At 34.4% G+C, this 14,891-nt stretch overlaps 1 protein-coding gene across 4 annotated transcripts in view; it reads right to left on the bottom strand.

Moving 5' to 3' along the window:
* MIPOL1 (mirror-image polydactyly 1) overlaps window positions 1–14,891 on the bottom strand; it is a 190,581-nt gene that overhangs the window by 13,310 nt on the left and 162,380 nt on the right. For all 4 annotated transcript variants that reach the window (XM_026711259.2, XM_087921916.1, XM_087921915.1 and 1 more), the window contains one exon: window positions 9,989–10,219. In XM_026711259.2, the coding sequence (XP_026567044.1) occupies window positions 9,989–10,219 (231 nt within the window). The remainder of the gene's footprint in view (window positions 1–9,988; window positions 10,220–14,891) is intronic.

Genomic DNA, 14,891 nt, shown 5'->3' with positions numbered 1-14,891 from the left:
ATTCAAAAGAGAACCATACAAATGTCTTTACTTAGTTTACTTACTTTTCAATCAAATATCACATGAAATATTAGAAATATTATTTTTGTACATCAAAGTAATAAAATCATCCTAGTAAAGCACTGTATTTAGTACTGATGGTGATTTGGGGGTTCACTAACACTTGAAGGTCCATAGACACTATGTTTTGCCTTTAAACTATTGGATTTTCTTTTTAAAATGTTTCTTTGCATATAGCCTTAGTTATTCCTGAATGGTAATTGGTTTAGTATGTGGATGATTCTCTTTCAAACCTTTAACTATACCATACATGTCAGCTGCTTCCCTGCAAATGAATGTTTCAAATAAAATAATAACTGGAAGGGTTTAAAACAACTGTGATGTCTGCAATCAATTTTAAATACCTAAACAAACTTTGTAAGTTCTCAGCTGAATCACACACAACCTCCTTTATACATTGGTATTAGTCTGAATTCTACACACACCTTAATCCTTAAAGCAGACCTAGTTTGCATACCCACTGTCATAAAATCTAGTGACTTTCCTTTATTCACTTATTCCATAATTCATATGTCAATTAAAGGGACTCTCATCATAATGTGTATTGGGAACCTGCTTTCTTCATTTTCAGACTTTCTTCTGTTCTGGTTCTAGGAAGGTTTGCACGACTTATACAATTCTTCAGATATTCTTTATACGTTTGGGAATAGAATGATGGAGGTAGATGCTATAGCGATTTTCTTAGGAAGAACTCCTTAGATGTATAAGAACCAGCAAGTGGGAACATTTGTAATCTATAAGTTATAAATAAGATTTAAAACAACAGTCACTGATAACTGCTTCTTTCCAGTCAATAATTTTGAAAAGCATTGTCTCAAATAATTGTATGCAACAATTTATTTGCATTTAAAGACAAGAATGTTAAATAAACTAATATATAGGGGAAACCCTTAATGTGCAGATCCAATGAGGGCAAACTTAAGTGTTTAGTTTATTTTGCCAATTTTCTCATTCAATAAAAAGAGGAAGCATGAAAAGAATGGAGTTGTTACAATGGAGTCTAACATGCTTTTTTAAAAATGCAGATAACTACTGTATCATTTATAGCTTTGGAAGCCCATCATAAAAGCTAGACGTGTCAAACCAGTGCTAAAGTGTGGCATGGGAGCCATGGGAAATGTGACCTTCAATAGCATCTGGGAGATCCCACAATAAAATACTAATGAAAATATTAAAAAATCAGTCCAAATCTTGCAAGATTGCAATTATATTGTGCAATGTCAGTGTTCTTACATGATATTGTATCAGACTTTGGACGAGAACCCTAATTTCTTTGTAATAACTCTGAGAAGACCAATCAGACTACTTTTATTTCTTAAATATTTTATTCAGCAAGACCACTGACATATAGCAGGGCTGTCAAACTCCTGGCCTGCAGGCTGGATGCGTTATGCGCTGGCCACACCCATGCTGAGTTTAGTGAATGGGAAAAAAAGTCCAGATATGTCATGTGATGCCACTAGGACAACATGAGTTTGACACCCCTGACATATAGGCTCTTGGTTTCTCAGATAAAGTGGGAAGACAATGCCTGGTTATTTATAGTGCTAAGTTAGTTAAATTTCTAATAAAATATGTTTTAAATATTTTTTCTCTTACTGGTAACTTGAGGGCCATTGTTTGCAGAACAAAAAAGGTGTAGAGTTTCTGCTACAATTTTGTACAGGTGCTTCAAGGTATATGCATAAATACAGCACCAGCCTACAACTCTTAAAGCAACTATGTCATTTCCTGGATGAAGCAGCAGTTGCAAAAAGCAATTACATCAGTGATTCTGGGAAAGAAACAGCTATTTTAAGGAGCTGCAGATAGATGCTATATTTGTGCCTTCATATTCTTTCAGATTCAAATACAAATGCTGCAGAGCCCTAGTACAGAAATGAACAAAATCACAAGTGATACACTCTGTTATATTGCATGTTCTCAGGGATTCTAAAGGAGATGAAACTTTCACCAACATACTGCTTGCAGCTTACTGAAATTATAGGAGAAGAGAATGAAAAAAACCCCATCTGGCTAACCGGGGCAAGAAAACAAAACCCCTTTCAGTTAGCTTTAATCTTTTCTCTTTGTCTGTGTTCCTTCAAGTCAAGCTTGACTCCTGGGGATTGCCTGGATAAGTCCCTGTAGTTTTATTGGCAGGATTTTCAGAAGTGGTTTGTCACTCCTTTTTAGGATTGAGAGTGAGTGACCAGTCCAAAGTCACCCAGATGACTTCATGCCTAAATCAGAACTAGAATTCATGTCTTCTGGTTTCTAGCCCAATGTCTTTAACTGCTACAACAAACTGGCTGATAATCATCCATTGGTTTCAAAGTGAAATAAGTTGAAAACTTCTTTAAAATAGTCCTCATTTGACAATTGTTCTTGGCATAGTTGTTAAGTAAATCACTGCAGTTGTTAAGTTAATAACATGGTTGTTAAGTGAATCCGGCTTCCCTATTGACTTTGCTTGTCAGAAAGGGATCACATGACCCCAGGACACTCCAACTGTTATAAATTTGAGGCAGTTTTCAAGCATCTGGATTTTGATCATGTAACCATGGTGATGCTGCAATGGTCGTGTGAAAAATGATCATGTGATTTTTTTCTTCAGTTCTGTTGTAATTTGAAACAGTCACTAAATGTTGTAAGTCGAGGACTACCTGCGCAACATAATACATGTTCTGTTTTATGATATAGTTAATTTTTGTCTTTTCAACATCATAGTTAATTGGTTAAGAATTTGAGGCTTTTAAAATCCTGAAAAACCACTGTCAGAGTAAATGGAGGGATGAATTTGGAAATGTGATCTTTTTGTTAAAGATCATAATTTTGCAAAACAAAAATCTATTACTATCTTAAGATGATATCAAAATGTTTCTAGGTAGAACCTCAATATGAAAAACAAAACTTCAGTGATGCATCCAGAATATTCTTTTAACTAGTTAATGAAAAACTAGGTTTAAAAACTAAATTTAAGTAAGAAAATCCCAAGAGATTCTTAATAAAATAATGTATTAAAACAAATGTTAATTGAAACTATTAAATGAGCAGAATATAATATAATTTTAAATTTTAAAAAGGAAAAAAAGTCATCAAATGCTTGGATAAAGGAAATACTCTCACCTCAAAACAAACATTACTGTATTGTTCCTACTTACCATTTTATTAACCAAGCCCATTCTGAATTTGGAAAAAAATACAGAGAGGACAAACTAAATTTACAATTTCTAAGCATTCAGATTTTCAGGAAGGATCCTTCTAAGCTCCAATTAGACCAAAAGAAGAAATGAAAGCGTATAAATATTAGCAAGTCCAGCTTTGAAGCAGTCCCCAATTTAACAGACTGTTGTGTGCTATAGACACCAATCTGTACTTTAAATGTTATGCTTGCAGTTAAAAACCTCAGACTATAGACCTAACATATAAAAGATAGTCATACAGTTCTTTTCTGAGACACTGACCTGGATCCTCATTTAAAAATGAACAAACCATCTTTATGTAATTAAATCTTTGTTTTGATCTATTAGTATTCAGCAAAGTGCTGTTTTATAAACCCTCACCCTGAATAGGCAGTGCTGGAGGTAACCATCTGCAGCTTTAGACTCCAAGCTTGAATTGATGAAAAGAGCTTTGTGTTTCCATTGCCAAGGTTGATTCTTCTAGTCATCCAGGCATTCCCTTCAGACAGAATCCGTGGAGCTGACACTTTTACACCCATGTGCTAAATTCTCCTCTCCTCATGGTTTCCTTTGCTTACTGTCCTCTGGAAAGACCCCCGAGTCTTAACCACATTCTTTTCATAGTCATGTTAGGAAAAAATGGACCTCACAATATCTTTCCCTGACCCATGGGGTAAGTGATTAGTCCCCCCATCTCACATTGTGGTGCAATTATTCAGAGAGTCATTTTTGTTCTTCTCCAGTGTGCATTGGAGAATGTCCTGGATATTGGTGTGAAATGTGTGAAATGTGAAATTGTGTGAAATGCACACAATTCCTGGGTGCAGATAGCAAAGTAACTTTTTTTTTCAGACACAAAGATTCTTACACTGAGCAATCTGTCCAGATATGATATTTTTCCCAAGAGCCATGACATAGAATTATGTTTCTTAATAGATGCGTTTAGTTCCTAACAATTCTCACCAAGAGAAATGCAACAAAGGAAACAAGGTTTTCTTAAACATAACTTGTGTAAGAACAGCATTGATCTACCATAGATGCAAAGCACACACTACCATTGAAAAAGCCCATACATATAATTTATGTTTCATTAAAAGCTATATTCTTGCTATGGTCTCAGGGATGGTTACAGGAAGTGGAACATATAAACCATTAGAAAACCAAGTGACAGGCAAAGGTTACTCCCTTTCTTTGAACAATTATGGAGGGTTGCAATGAAACTCTAAGCAAAACCAGCCTGCTGGGAAACTTTCAATACAAGGATCAGTTAATTGCTTCCAAAAAATGAACATAATTTCTCTTCCCGTCATTCCCTCTCTTAATGAAGACTATCGAACATACTTTTTCCTAAATGGCAAAATACTTGACTGTATGATGTGGCAATTCTTGTGAATTCCTGTGAATTCTTAATTTGGTTATGCTGCTGATGAGTAGGACTGTCTGCGTGGCTCTCCCAGAGGTGTCATTGAATCCTTAGCTCAAAGTAAACATACTTCCCACAAACTCAGCTGCTTAATCTGTTTGCAGGTTGAATTATAAGATAGAATGGGTGACTGTGGATGTTGGGAAGTAGCAGTGAGCATTTCCATGTTTTGTATTTTTTAACAGAAAGGGCATGCTGTTGTTGTCAAAAGATTTTGCTCAGCTGTTTAATTTTGCTACAGGCCTGGGAAGCTGATTGTAGCATTAAATGACCTGGTAGACATTTTCCCAAGTAGTTAAGCATGTCAAATTGAATTAATTTTTCTAAGAAAAGCCCAAGCTAAAGTTAGTATAATAGTTTAGATGATATCCCAAAGTCTATTAGAGCACTTTTTCTCTTTTCCAAGGAAAAGGCAATGGGAGTGTAAAAGAAATTAAAGGAGAGCTAGATAACATCTTTTGAGATAATGTATGACTACATTATGACATCAGTATATTTAATTCATTTATGTTATTTATTAAAATGTTTATGCCCATATTTTCCTTTTCAGAAAGCCTTTAGAATAATACATAATTTCAAAATATTCTCATACAAAAAGAATAAAGCCAACAACTTAAAACAGAAGGGGAAAAAGCCAGAAGACAAATTAATCCAGATTTAAAACCCAACCAGAACCCAAAAGAATAAAATAGTTTATGCCCTGCCTAATTAAAAAAATGCTTTTGAATGGATGCAGCTAGAAAGCAAGAGGCTTTTCCACAATTAATAATCCCATTTCTTCTGTTAAGACCTAGACTAACTACTTATAGTGACTGCATTCATAGCATCCTAGGGGCTAAGTCAGGAAGAGCTTGATGTATACTAAAACATGAAGTTTTAACAACAGCAGTTATTTGGATATTCAAAAGGCTTTTGATAATGTCCTTAATGAAAGGCTCTCAAGCTCCTTGCTCATGGATATGAAGAAAAAAAGGGTCCTCTTTGGATTGAAACTGGTTAAAGAAAACATAAGAAAATAAGGAATAGCAATATCTACATATTATTAGCAAAGGGAACTCTGTAAATGGGCTATCCAATAAAAGTATTTTTGTTCACAGACATACAGAGGTTAGGAATAAGCAGCTCAAACTAGTGAATGCTACCCATTTATTTAAGGTGATTAAAAAAAGAAGGGACAGGGGTCTAAAAAGCTCTCTTTAAACAGAGGAAAAGAATATAAACATGGTAAATGCCATACCACCTAAGTAGTGATGCAAACCATCGAGACAGGAATGGCTAAATTCATGTATAAACAACTAAAATGATGGCAACCGAATAGGAATGGAAGGAGTTCGCAGAGTTCAACAGAGCAGTGAACATGATTGCTGTGAAGATGGGAAATTCAGGGCCAGAAATATAAAGAAAGGAATTTAAAATAAAACAGTCAATACCATAATGTCAAAGCTTTGATCAAAATCTATGACATAACTCATTGTAATAGTTATTTATTTATTTATTTATTTATTTATTTATTTATTTATTTATTTATTTATTTGTCAATTGCTTACAAGATATAGGTACAAGTAAAAACATAGTTATGAATACATGGATACATATAAGAAAAATGAAAAATAAAAGAAACAATAGGACAGGGATGGTAGGCATGTTGGTGCGCTTATGCATGCCCCCTAAGAGGTCTCTTAGGAAAGGGGTGAGGTCAATAGTAGACAGTCTAAGGTTAAAGTTTTTGGGATTTGGGAAAGAAACCACAGAGTCAGATAGAGCATTCCAGACATTGACCACTCTGTTGCTGAAGTTGTATTTCCTGCAATCAAGTTTGGTGCGATTAACCTTGAGTTTGTATCTATTGTTTGCTCTTGTGTTGTTATGGTTGAAGCTGAAGTATTCATTGACAGGTAGGAGATTGCAATGTATGATTTTATATACTATACTTAGATCGAACCAAAGGCGGCATAGTTCTAGGTTTTCTAGGTCTAGAATTTCAAGTCTGGTGGCATAAGGTATTCTACAACGAGTAGAGGAGAACTCTCCTTGTGAAATATTTCTGGACTTTCTCAACTGTGTTAATAATAGATACGTAATGTGGGTTCCAGACTGATGAGCTGTATTCGAGTATTGATCTAGCAAATGTTTTGTATGCTCTAGTTAGTAGTATAATATTACCAGAGAAAAAGCTACGTAAGATTAGGTTAACAACTCTTAACGCCTTTTTGGCTATGTAGTTACAGTGGGCTCTAGCACTTAGATCATTAGAAATGAGTACTCCGAGATCCTTGACAGAGTTTGGATCATCAACAAAGTCTTGACTATTCAGCCTGTATTTTATTTTCTGTTGTTGTTGTTTTTTTTGCCAATATGTAGGACATAGCATTTATTTGTTGAGATTTGAAGTTGCCATTTGTTTGACCATTCTGATACATAGTCAAGGTCTTTTTGAAGGGTAGCAGTATTGTCTGTGGTGTTGAATAGCTTTACATCATCAGCAAAGAGAACGCAGTTGCTGTTAATATGATCACAGAGGTCATTTATGTAGAGTATGAAAAGAGTTGGTCCTAGGACACTGCCTTGGGGAACACTACGTTTACATAATTATCACAAAGTATTACAAATGCACTAAAATATTTTTGTAAAATGGAAAAGATTCAGCAAAGGGCATTAAGAACAATCAATTTTTGGATGAACTGTCCAAGGTAAGGGCAGTTGTGAGGTAAGGCTAAAAACATTTAAGCCTTTTTGATTTTTGATTTAGGGAAAAAGCAAGCAAGAGGATAAGAAGGCATGAGAGATGTGTAGAAAATTATGGATATGACACATCGATAAGCATTAAAGAACCTGGATAGGAAGAACAATTTCTTCCTCTTCCATAATACCAGAATCCATGATACTCCTGTTAAGAAGACTGATTTGCAGACGGAAAAGAAACTCAGCATTGTCAAACTACAGAATTCACTATTACAAGACTGACAATGATCATTAATATGATGATCTTGAAAGGGAATTACAATTTTTATTAGAGGAATAAAGAGATTGATGAACTAATACTCGTCCATTGGTCTTCTGAAAATCCAAAGCCATTTTCATTTAGCTAAAGGGAATCTGGGGGATCTGCGATGCTTTATCCTTTTTTTGAAGCATGAATTATGGAAATATACTCACAAGTACATAACATACAACTTGAGAATAGCTAAATAAACATGATGAGAACATACAAGATAATATATATTTCAACTGGAATATATGCTGAGCAAATATTCATGAAAACTTTAAAGACACTATTATATTATAAGATTAGTAAAAATGAAGAACTTAGCAATTATAAGAAAATAAAGTATTTGTACTAATTCTTCTTTCCCTGAAGTCATTTTCCTCTCATTTTTAAATTTCTGGTCTATATTCATTTTTCTGACCCAATCAAGTCCTGATTCACTCTTGACATTAGCAAATAATGGCCTGCCTTATTTGTGCTAATGCTATAGGTAACAACTCTGTTCAACTCAGTTCTTGGATCAAATCTTCCTCCTAAATTCTGCAGATTAGGGGCATATTTTGTCTCTCAACAATGAATGAATGGATGCCAGGATAGTATTTGGCCAAGCTTCTACTGATTCTGAGAACAGAATATTGCAAGCATACAATGTGACTTTTTCTACACCAGCTTATTTTTCTATGCCCTTGTCTATCTCTTGGGCACTGTATGACATTGTACCAGGCTGTTATTGCTGCCTTTGATAATTGACATGGAAAATTGCCATTAAGCTGTAGCCCTGACCTAACAAAGTCCTGGCCAGATGAAATGAACTTGCCACTGTGCCTGGCATTGTCTAGCAACTTACTAAGGATGGTAATGGGGGTGGAGGGTGGGGAAGCCCCTTGCAGGAGGAGCCAAACTTACTGACCAAGTCCACCAACCTTCCTGGCATCCTAACAAAATCCGGTAATCAGAAACAGCAAATGCCCATTACTCCTTAAGGAACAAGTTAATGGCCATTCTTTTCAGCTCTGCTCAGAAAAAGCCAAGCCTCGCTAACATGCTCTGGCCAGCTGGATAGCTCTCAAAACTAGTGATAAGAAGGCTGTTTACAGGAATGACCAAGCTTGCCAATCAGTTCTGCCAATCTTCTGGCATCCTAAAAAAACCCAGTGATCAGAGGTAGTAGAGCTCATAAGAACAAGTCAATGGGCATTCTTCAGTGTAATGCCAAGTCTGGTACCCGACAAAAACAAACAAAAGGAATGTACTTTTTAGAGTTTTGGAAAGCTTAATTTTTAAGTTGAATAAGATATTTTCTGCACTAGTTCAATTACTGCAACTTAAACTGTTTTCTGATCCCTGCCATCTCTTTTTTAAAAAAGACAGAGGTAAATTTCTAAAACATATTATGATAAAACTCTCGAAGGCATTTGGCTAAAAAGTCTACTGTTATCATCTAATCATGTCAAAACCTGAAATAGGGTATTTTTCTGATGATGTCCCAAAGAAATGTGGAGGGTAGTTCGTCCCTCTGGCACAGCTTGTTAAGTATGTGTCTTTACCTTGATGTTTCAGAAGGTGATGGAAACAATCCTCTAAGGGAGTATTTGGGATTGTTGGATGACAGCTATATGTCTATTTATAATTTGAATAATTTATTATAATTGATATTTATTTTGTGGGTGTTTCTATCTGTGTGACTCATATGTTGTAAAGATGCTTGGAATTGGGAAAAGTAGGCAACAAATACATTTAAATAAACAAACAACTGAACAGTTAATGACTATTCCCCCCCAAATTCAAATCTCAAATTGATTCAGATCAAATTGGCTATGCTAGCCACTCCAATGAAATATTCATTGACTCACTCAATTCATTCATTTAAATTGGCTTGTCCCCAGTTTCAATGTGCAAACTTGAATCAAATAACGCCTTCTTAAAATTTTCAGTTTCAAGTGGATCAGTATTGATTCATGTCAAATATGAACATGTAAGAATATTCACAAACTTGTATTGAAACTGTTGCAGTCCCTAGCCACAACAACTAATCCAATCTCTAATATGTAAAGCTATATTCAATAAAATCTTGAATATAAACTCTCTGAATTTGTGTGGTGTCTATGTGTTTCCTTTCCTTGCAAATTTTGTAACTATTCTATATTGGTTGAAAATAAACCTTTGAAGCAGATTATAAAGTGCCCAAAGCTTTAAAATAAATTGCTATTATGTCTATTAAATTGCTTAATGCATTATAAGAACGTTTAAGTATTTTTATCTTTTTATTGTCCTTTTTATGCTATGGAAAAAAAGGCACAAGAGGCCGTTTAGTTAACAAATTGCATTTTTCAAAAAGACAGGCTATATACTTACTTTTGAAGTTTTTCAGTGGTCTCTTGAAAAGCATCTGAAGCTTGCTGAAATTTTAATTCTATGCTTGTTTTCTCTGCTGCCATTTGCTGGAGCTGAGTCACCAGCTCCTCATTTTGAAGAAAGAGCATGGAGACAATATCATCTTTATTTTTCAAAGCTTTTTCATATGTTGTAAGTGTGGAGTTGAACTGATCCTTAAGATTTGCTTCTTGGGATAGAGCTTGATGCAAACTGATGAAACAAAAAACATGTACATCAGTGGTGATCAATACAATGTAATTTTAAATATATCAATCAAAAGGACATAAATATGTGCATACACATTCATTCGTTTATTAAGCATATAAAGTGACATAAGAAAACCTGCTATGTCTTTTATAATAGTTTTACAATACATTTAAATTAACATAGAACTGACGCAGCAGTTAATTCTTTAGAGCATTCTGATTATTTTTCTTTCTTTTCTTCTAAGTAGAAGCAAATATTATTCAGGAGTTTCTCTGTATTTACAGGTTCAAGTTGCTTCTGATTTGTACAATAATTCCCATATCTCTTGCTTTTGTCAACACAACAATTCTTTCTCAGGGAGAAACTTCAGCAAAATGAAACTGATTATCTTTAAGATGATAGATAGATAGATAGATAGATAGATAGATAGATAGATAGATAGATAGATAGATAGACAGACAGATAGACAGACAGATAGACGATAGGTAATTGCAGAAATTTATTTTGGAGGTTCAACCTCATAGGCTATATCTGAATGAAAAAATAAAGGCAACAACATCAGAATGAGCTGGTCATACTATAATCAGGTTCCTTGTATATGCCTACATTCTAATTTCATATTCTTACTACGTACAAAATAATCTTTACTGAGCAGAACAGTGTAGATCTAAATTTAGGGATTTCCGTTTGAAAGAGCAAGATGTGAAACTGATGCTGTATTCTATTATTTCTACCTGTCTTATTCCCAGGGGCTGTGCCAACTCAGCCCCTAAGTAGCTTTTGGTAAGCTCCTGGAGAGCATAGTTGTGTAGAAAACCTGGTAATCAATGCCTGGACAGATGACTGGAAGCCAGGAGAGACATCAGGGCAATTTGAAGGAAGATTACTGGGAGGAGCCAGGAGGCTATTTGGCTATTCCATGACTAGGTGCTCAAGCTTTCTAGGTTCCTGAGCCTTTTCCCTTTTGTCCAGGAAATCTGTTCAGCTGCTGGTATCAGATATATGACTGTGACTACACACGAGTGTCTTTCTATGTGCACACTTCAATGTGTGAAAGTTTGAGTTCAGTTTTGATCTTGATTTGTTACTATAAAAAACAAGAAATGTTTAAAACAGCTGCTGAGCATAATAAAATATGTTATATATCTCTCTATATGGAGATTCTCAGACATCCAACTCATGGTTGTTGCAGAAGTGCTTTTTCTAGTGGCAACTGGACTTTCTTTATTTTTCCTTGAAGACATTTTGCTTCTCATCCAAGAAGCTTCTTCAGTTCTGAACTTTTCAGGTTGCCTCTTGAAAAAGCACCTTATTTTATATATACTTTATTTCACCCTTCCTAAAATTTTCCCAGGGAAGTCTAGTTGGAGTTATTTCTCAGATTTTCTTTCTTGGAATATTTTTATGAAGTAGGAAACAGTGGTTTACGGATTACTTCCATTTTAATGACTGAACAGGAATCCTGTATTAACAGTACAGAAATTTTATATCTATTTTTGAAATTGTTTTTAAATTAGCCAAAATAAAAGTAAATTCATAAACAAATGTTTTCTTCAAAATGAGTGCTTTATTTTTTACCCTACACTGTTTTGTTAGAAGCTTGGGTTTTTGTTTTTTTTACAAACATTGGGTATATAGACTGAACATATCTAAATTACTGTGTAGGTATAAAATGAAATAGAAACTATATTTTTCTACTGAAAAGCAAGAAGAACAAACAAATCCTGCATTAAGTTTATTGGCAATGTCCTTTTGCTTCTGAACAAAAAAAGAAGCACAACCAGATAGCTATTTCCTATAGAAATTAAAACTCACCAGGAATGCATAAGTAAAATACAGCTGATTTAATGGGAATCTAAAAGTTAAAGGTCAAGGAATTGGCATGTCATTACACCTACTACCTGAGGTTGTTTGAAAATGATGTGAAGTATCTATTCAATTAAATAAGGACATTTTTAAATTATAAATAATGTATAAAGAAATAAAAAGTCAGTAGAAGAATAACAGATAAAATATATTAAACATGACTTTACCATAAATGAAAAAGAAGAAGCATTTCAAAGTAGTATCCTGAGCTATAAGCTGAAGAAATCAGTATACTATTTTCAAATATTAAAAAAAGAAGAATCTTGTTGGATTAGACCAAAGCCTATTTTAGTCTAGCATTCTGTGACTGAGTTCTCATAGCATATTTGTTGATAAACCATAACTGATTGGGTGAGCACAATATTTAAGGCATATAATATTTTATCAATGTAACAACACAACATGTGAATCTAATTTCCAGTCATCCAGATGTCTATGAAGTTTCTTAGTCATCCAGGTCATAGTTGTCTCATAGGTGGTTTTTTTTGGAAAAGGCAACTGGACTGACTTTTTTTTTTAGATAGTCATTTTATCTTCCATGAATTTATCATATTACATCAAAGTGGCATCACACGGAAGTCTAGAATTTAGTTTTTTATTTTTTAATGCTACATGTGGAGATTTGAATTTACAAAAGGATCCATAGGATCAAGCTATATATCCAACTATAAAAAGGCAAAGGTTTCCCCTGCCAGTTGTGTCCACCTTTAGGGAAGTGGTGCTCATCTCTGATTTATAGCTGAAAAGCTAATATTGTCCAAAGATGCTTCCGTAGTCATGTGGCCGGCATGTTAAATAGGTAGCTGCATGATGTTCACAACTAAGAAAGCTAAACATGATCATTCACATTTGATACAAAGCGTAAAAAAGTAAAATCTAAACCCTGCAAGAAACATTCAGACAACTTATCATTTGAGTCCATCCTTTAAAATATATATAAATTAGTAGCTTTTTACAGTATATGAAGAAGAACCTGGTGAAGGGCTCATTCAGTTAAATGTTATAACAGCAATATCTTAGTAAAGTCTCCAAATCTTGGAGATGTAATGGAACCATCGGCACCATTTCCATGGCACTATAATTCACTTCAAGCAGTTGAAAGGCCTCTAAAAAGGAGCTCAATTAGTTGCCATTTACCTTCATTATTATCTCCATGGAATAGGCTTACTCTGCTTTAAAATTTATACGACTCATTTTGCAAGCTGATGTTTTGAAAATAAAAAACAGTTTGAAGGAAATCATGATTCACTAGTGAGACAAAGCGGAAATCAATTCCAATTTGATATTGATAGCTTCCATGTGATGTAAAGTGTGGGTTCTTTTTAATTAAATGTAAACATGTTTAGTTCTAAAGTCCAGTAAGGATGACAAGAGCCACTAGAATGGATTGCTTAAGCATCGATCAACTGATTTTCCAAAGTCTTTTGTTTATTTCCTAGGATTCTTGAGCAATCTGTGGCAGGGTTAGTGTCAGTTCCAACTGACTTTAATTTAGGTCATTTTCAGGTAAGAGAAGAGAAAAAAAAGAGCAGTCTTGACAACAATGTTGAGTGCTCAAGTGATACCCAAAGTGATTCATTAACCATGTCCTTCTGATAGCTAATCAATACCAATGCATGGAGCCAAGCACACTGCTCTAAACTGCCCTTCTCCTGAAAGCTAAGTCTTGGTAAATATTTAATGGCAGTAAAGGTGTTTTGGTTGTTATCAAACTGATACCTTAAAGAACTCTTAAAAGAACTTTTATCTTCCTTCTCTTTTCGGAATTTGTCCAGTCATTAAATGGCCCTGATGCAAAATGCTTATTTATTTCAGTTGACTGAATAAAGGATATTCAACTGCCCTCTGTACTATATGTATTAGTGAAAAATCTCTAGATTTTTGTAAAAAAAAAAAAAAACTTCCCAAACCCGAGGTTTGTTTTGAAAACATGAGGGTATATAATGAGCCAGATTGAAGCTCAGAGTGTAGCATTTAATTGTTTTTAACTGAATTAGGGGATCAGGTGTAGGAAATTTTGTGCCACTAGGAATTTTGGACTATAACTGCAGTCTTCCTCAGATAGCTATCTGAGAAAAAGAGAGATCAGGTTGCCTATCCCTCTACTTGTTCAATCAAACAGTCCAATTACATGCTGAAAGCAGGCTGAGTTTACAAAAATAGCCCTCAGAGGCAATAGGAAACCACTTCCATATTCCTGCCAAGGAAATGGCATGAACTGAGTTCAAATCAGAGATTTCTTAGTCCACAAAACGCTTTAACTGAAGTTTTATTTGTTAACTGTCTTTTTTCTTCTCATGTATTAAAATGGTTTAATTTATTTCTTGGGTTTAATTTATTTCTTCCTGTACATGGTCATTGGATTGGACTTTTTCATCAAAATATATAAAACTTTGGAGCCAATCTACTTTGTGCAGTATACACATACCTACTGCTGCTTTTCCTCAAGCAAAGATCTTGAAATAAGGAAGTTAAAGGTGTAATTGACAAGGAAGAAACTTTGGAAGCTATATTTTTTATTGGTAATCCAGACATATAGTTAGAATAACCACACTCTTGATCAATCCTTATATTATTTGTCAAATTTATATAGCTGCCCATCTCACAAAAAAGTATTGCTTAGAAATGTGACCCATAGAAGATAATTATACTCATGCATCCACCCTATTGTAGTTTGGGCAGAATGGAAATGATCTCATTGGCATTCCAGCTCATATTGCTCAATCAGGTGTTATTGCAGGATTTTCAGTTGTATATGGAGTCTACACAAATTTAGGAGTTTTACCACTGAAGAAGGATAATTTCAAAA

This window comes from Pseudonaja textilis, chromosome 1 (genome assembly GCF_049901715.1).
Source record: "Pseudonaja textilis isolate UNSWEBS1 chromosome 1, rPseTex1.2, whole genome shotgun sequence".
Lineage (NCBI taxonomy): Eukaryota > Metazoa > Chordata > Lepidosauria > Squamata > Elapidae > Pseudonaja > Pseudonaja textilis.
This window is presented reverse-complemented; position numbering and strand designations above follow the sequence as displayed.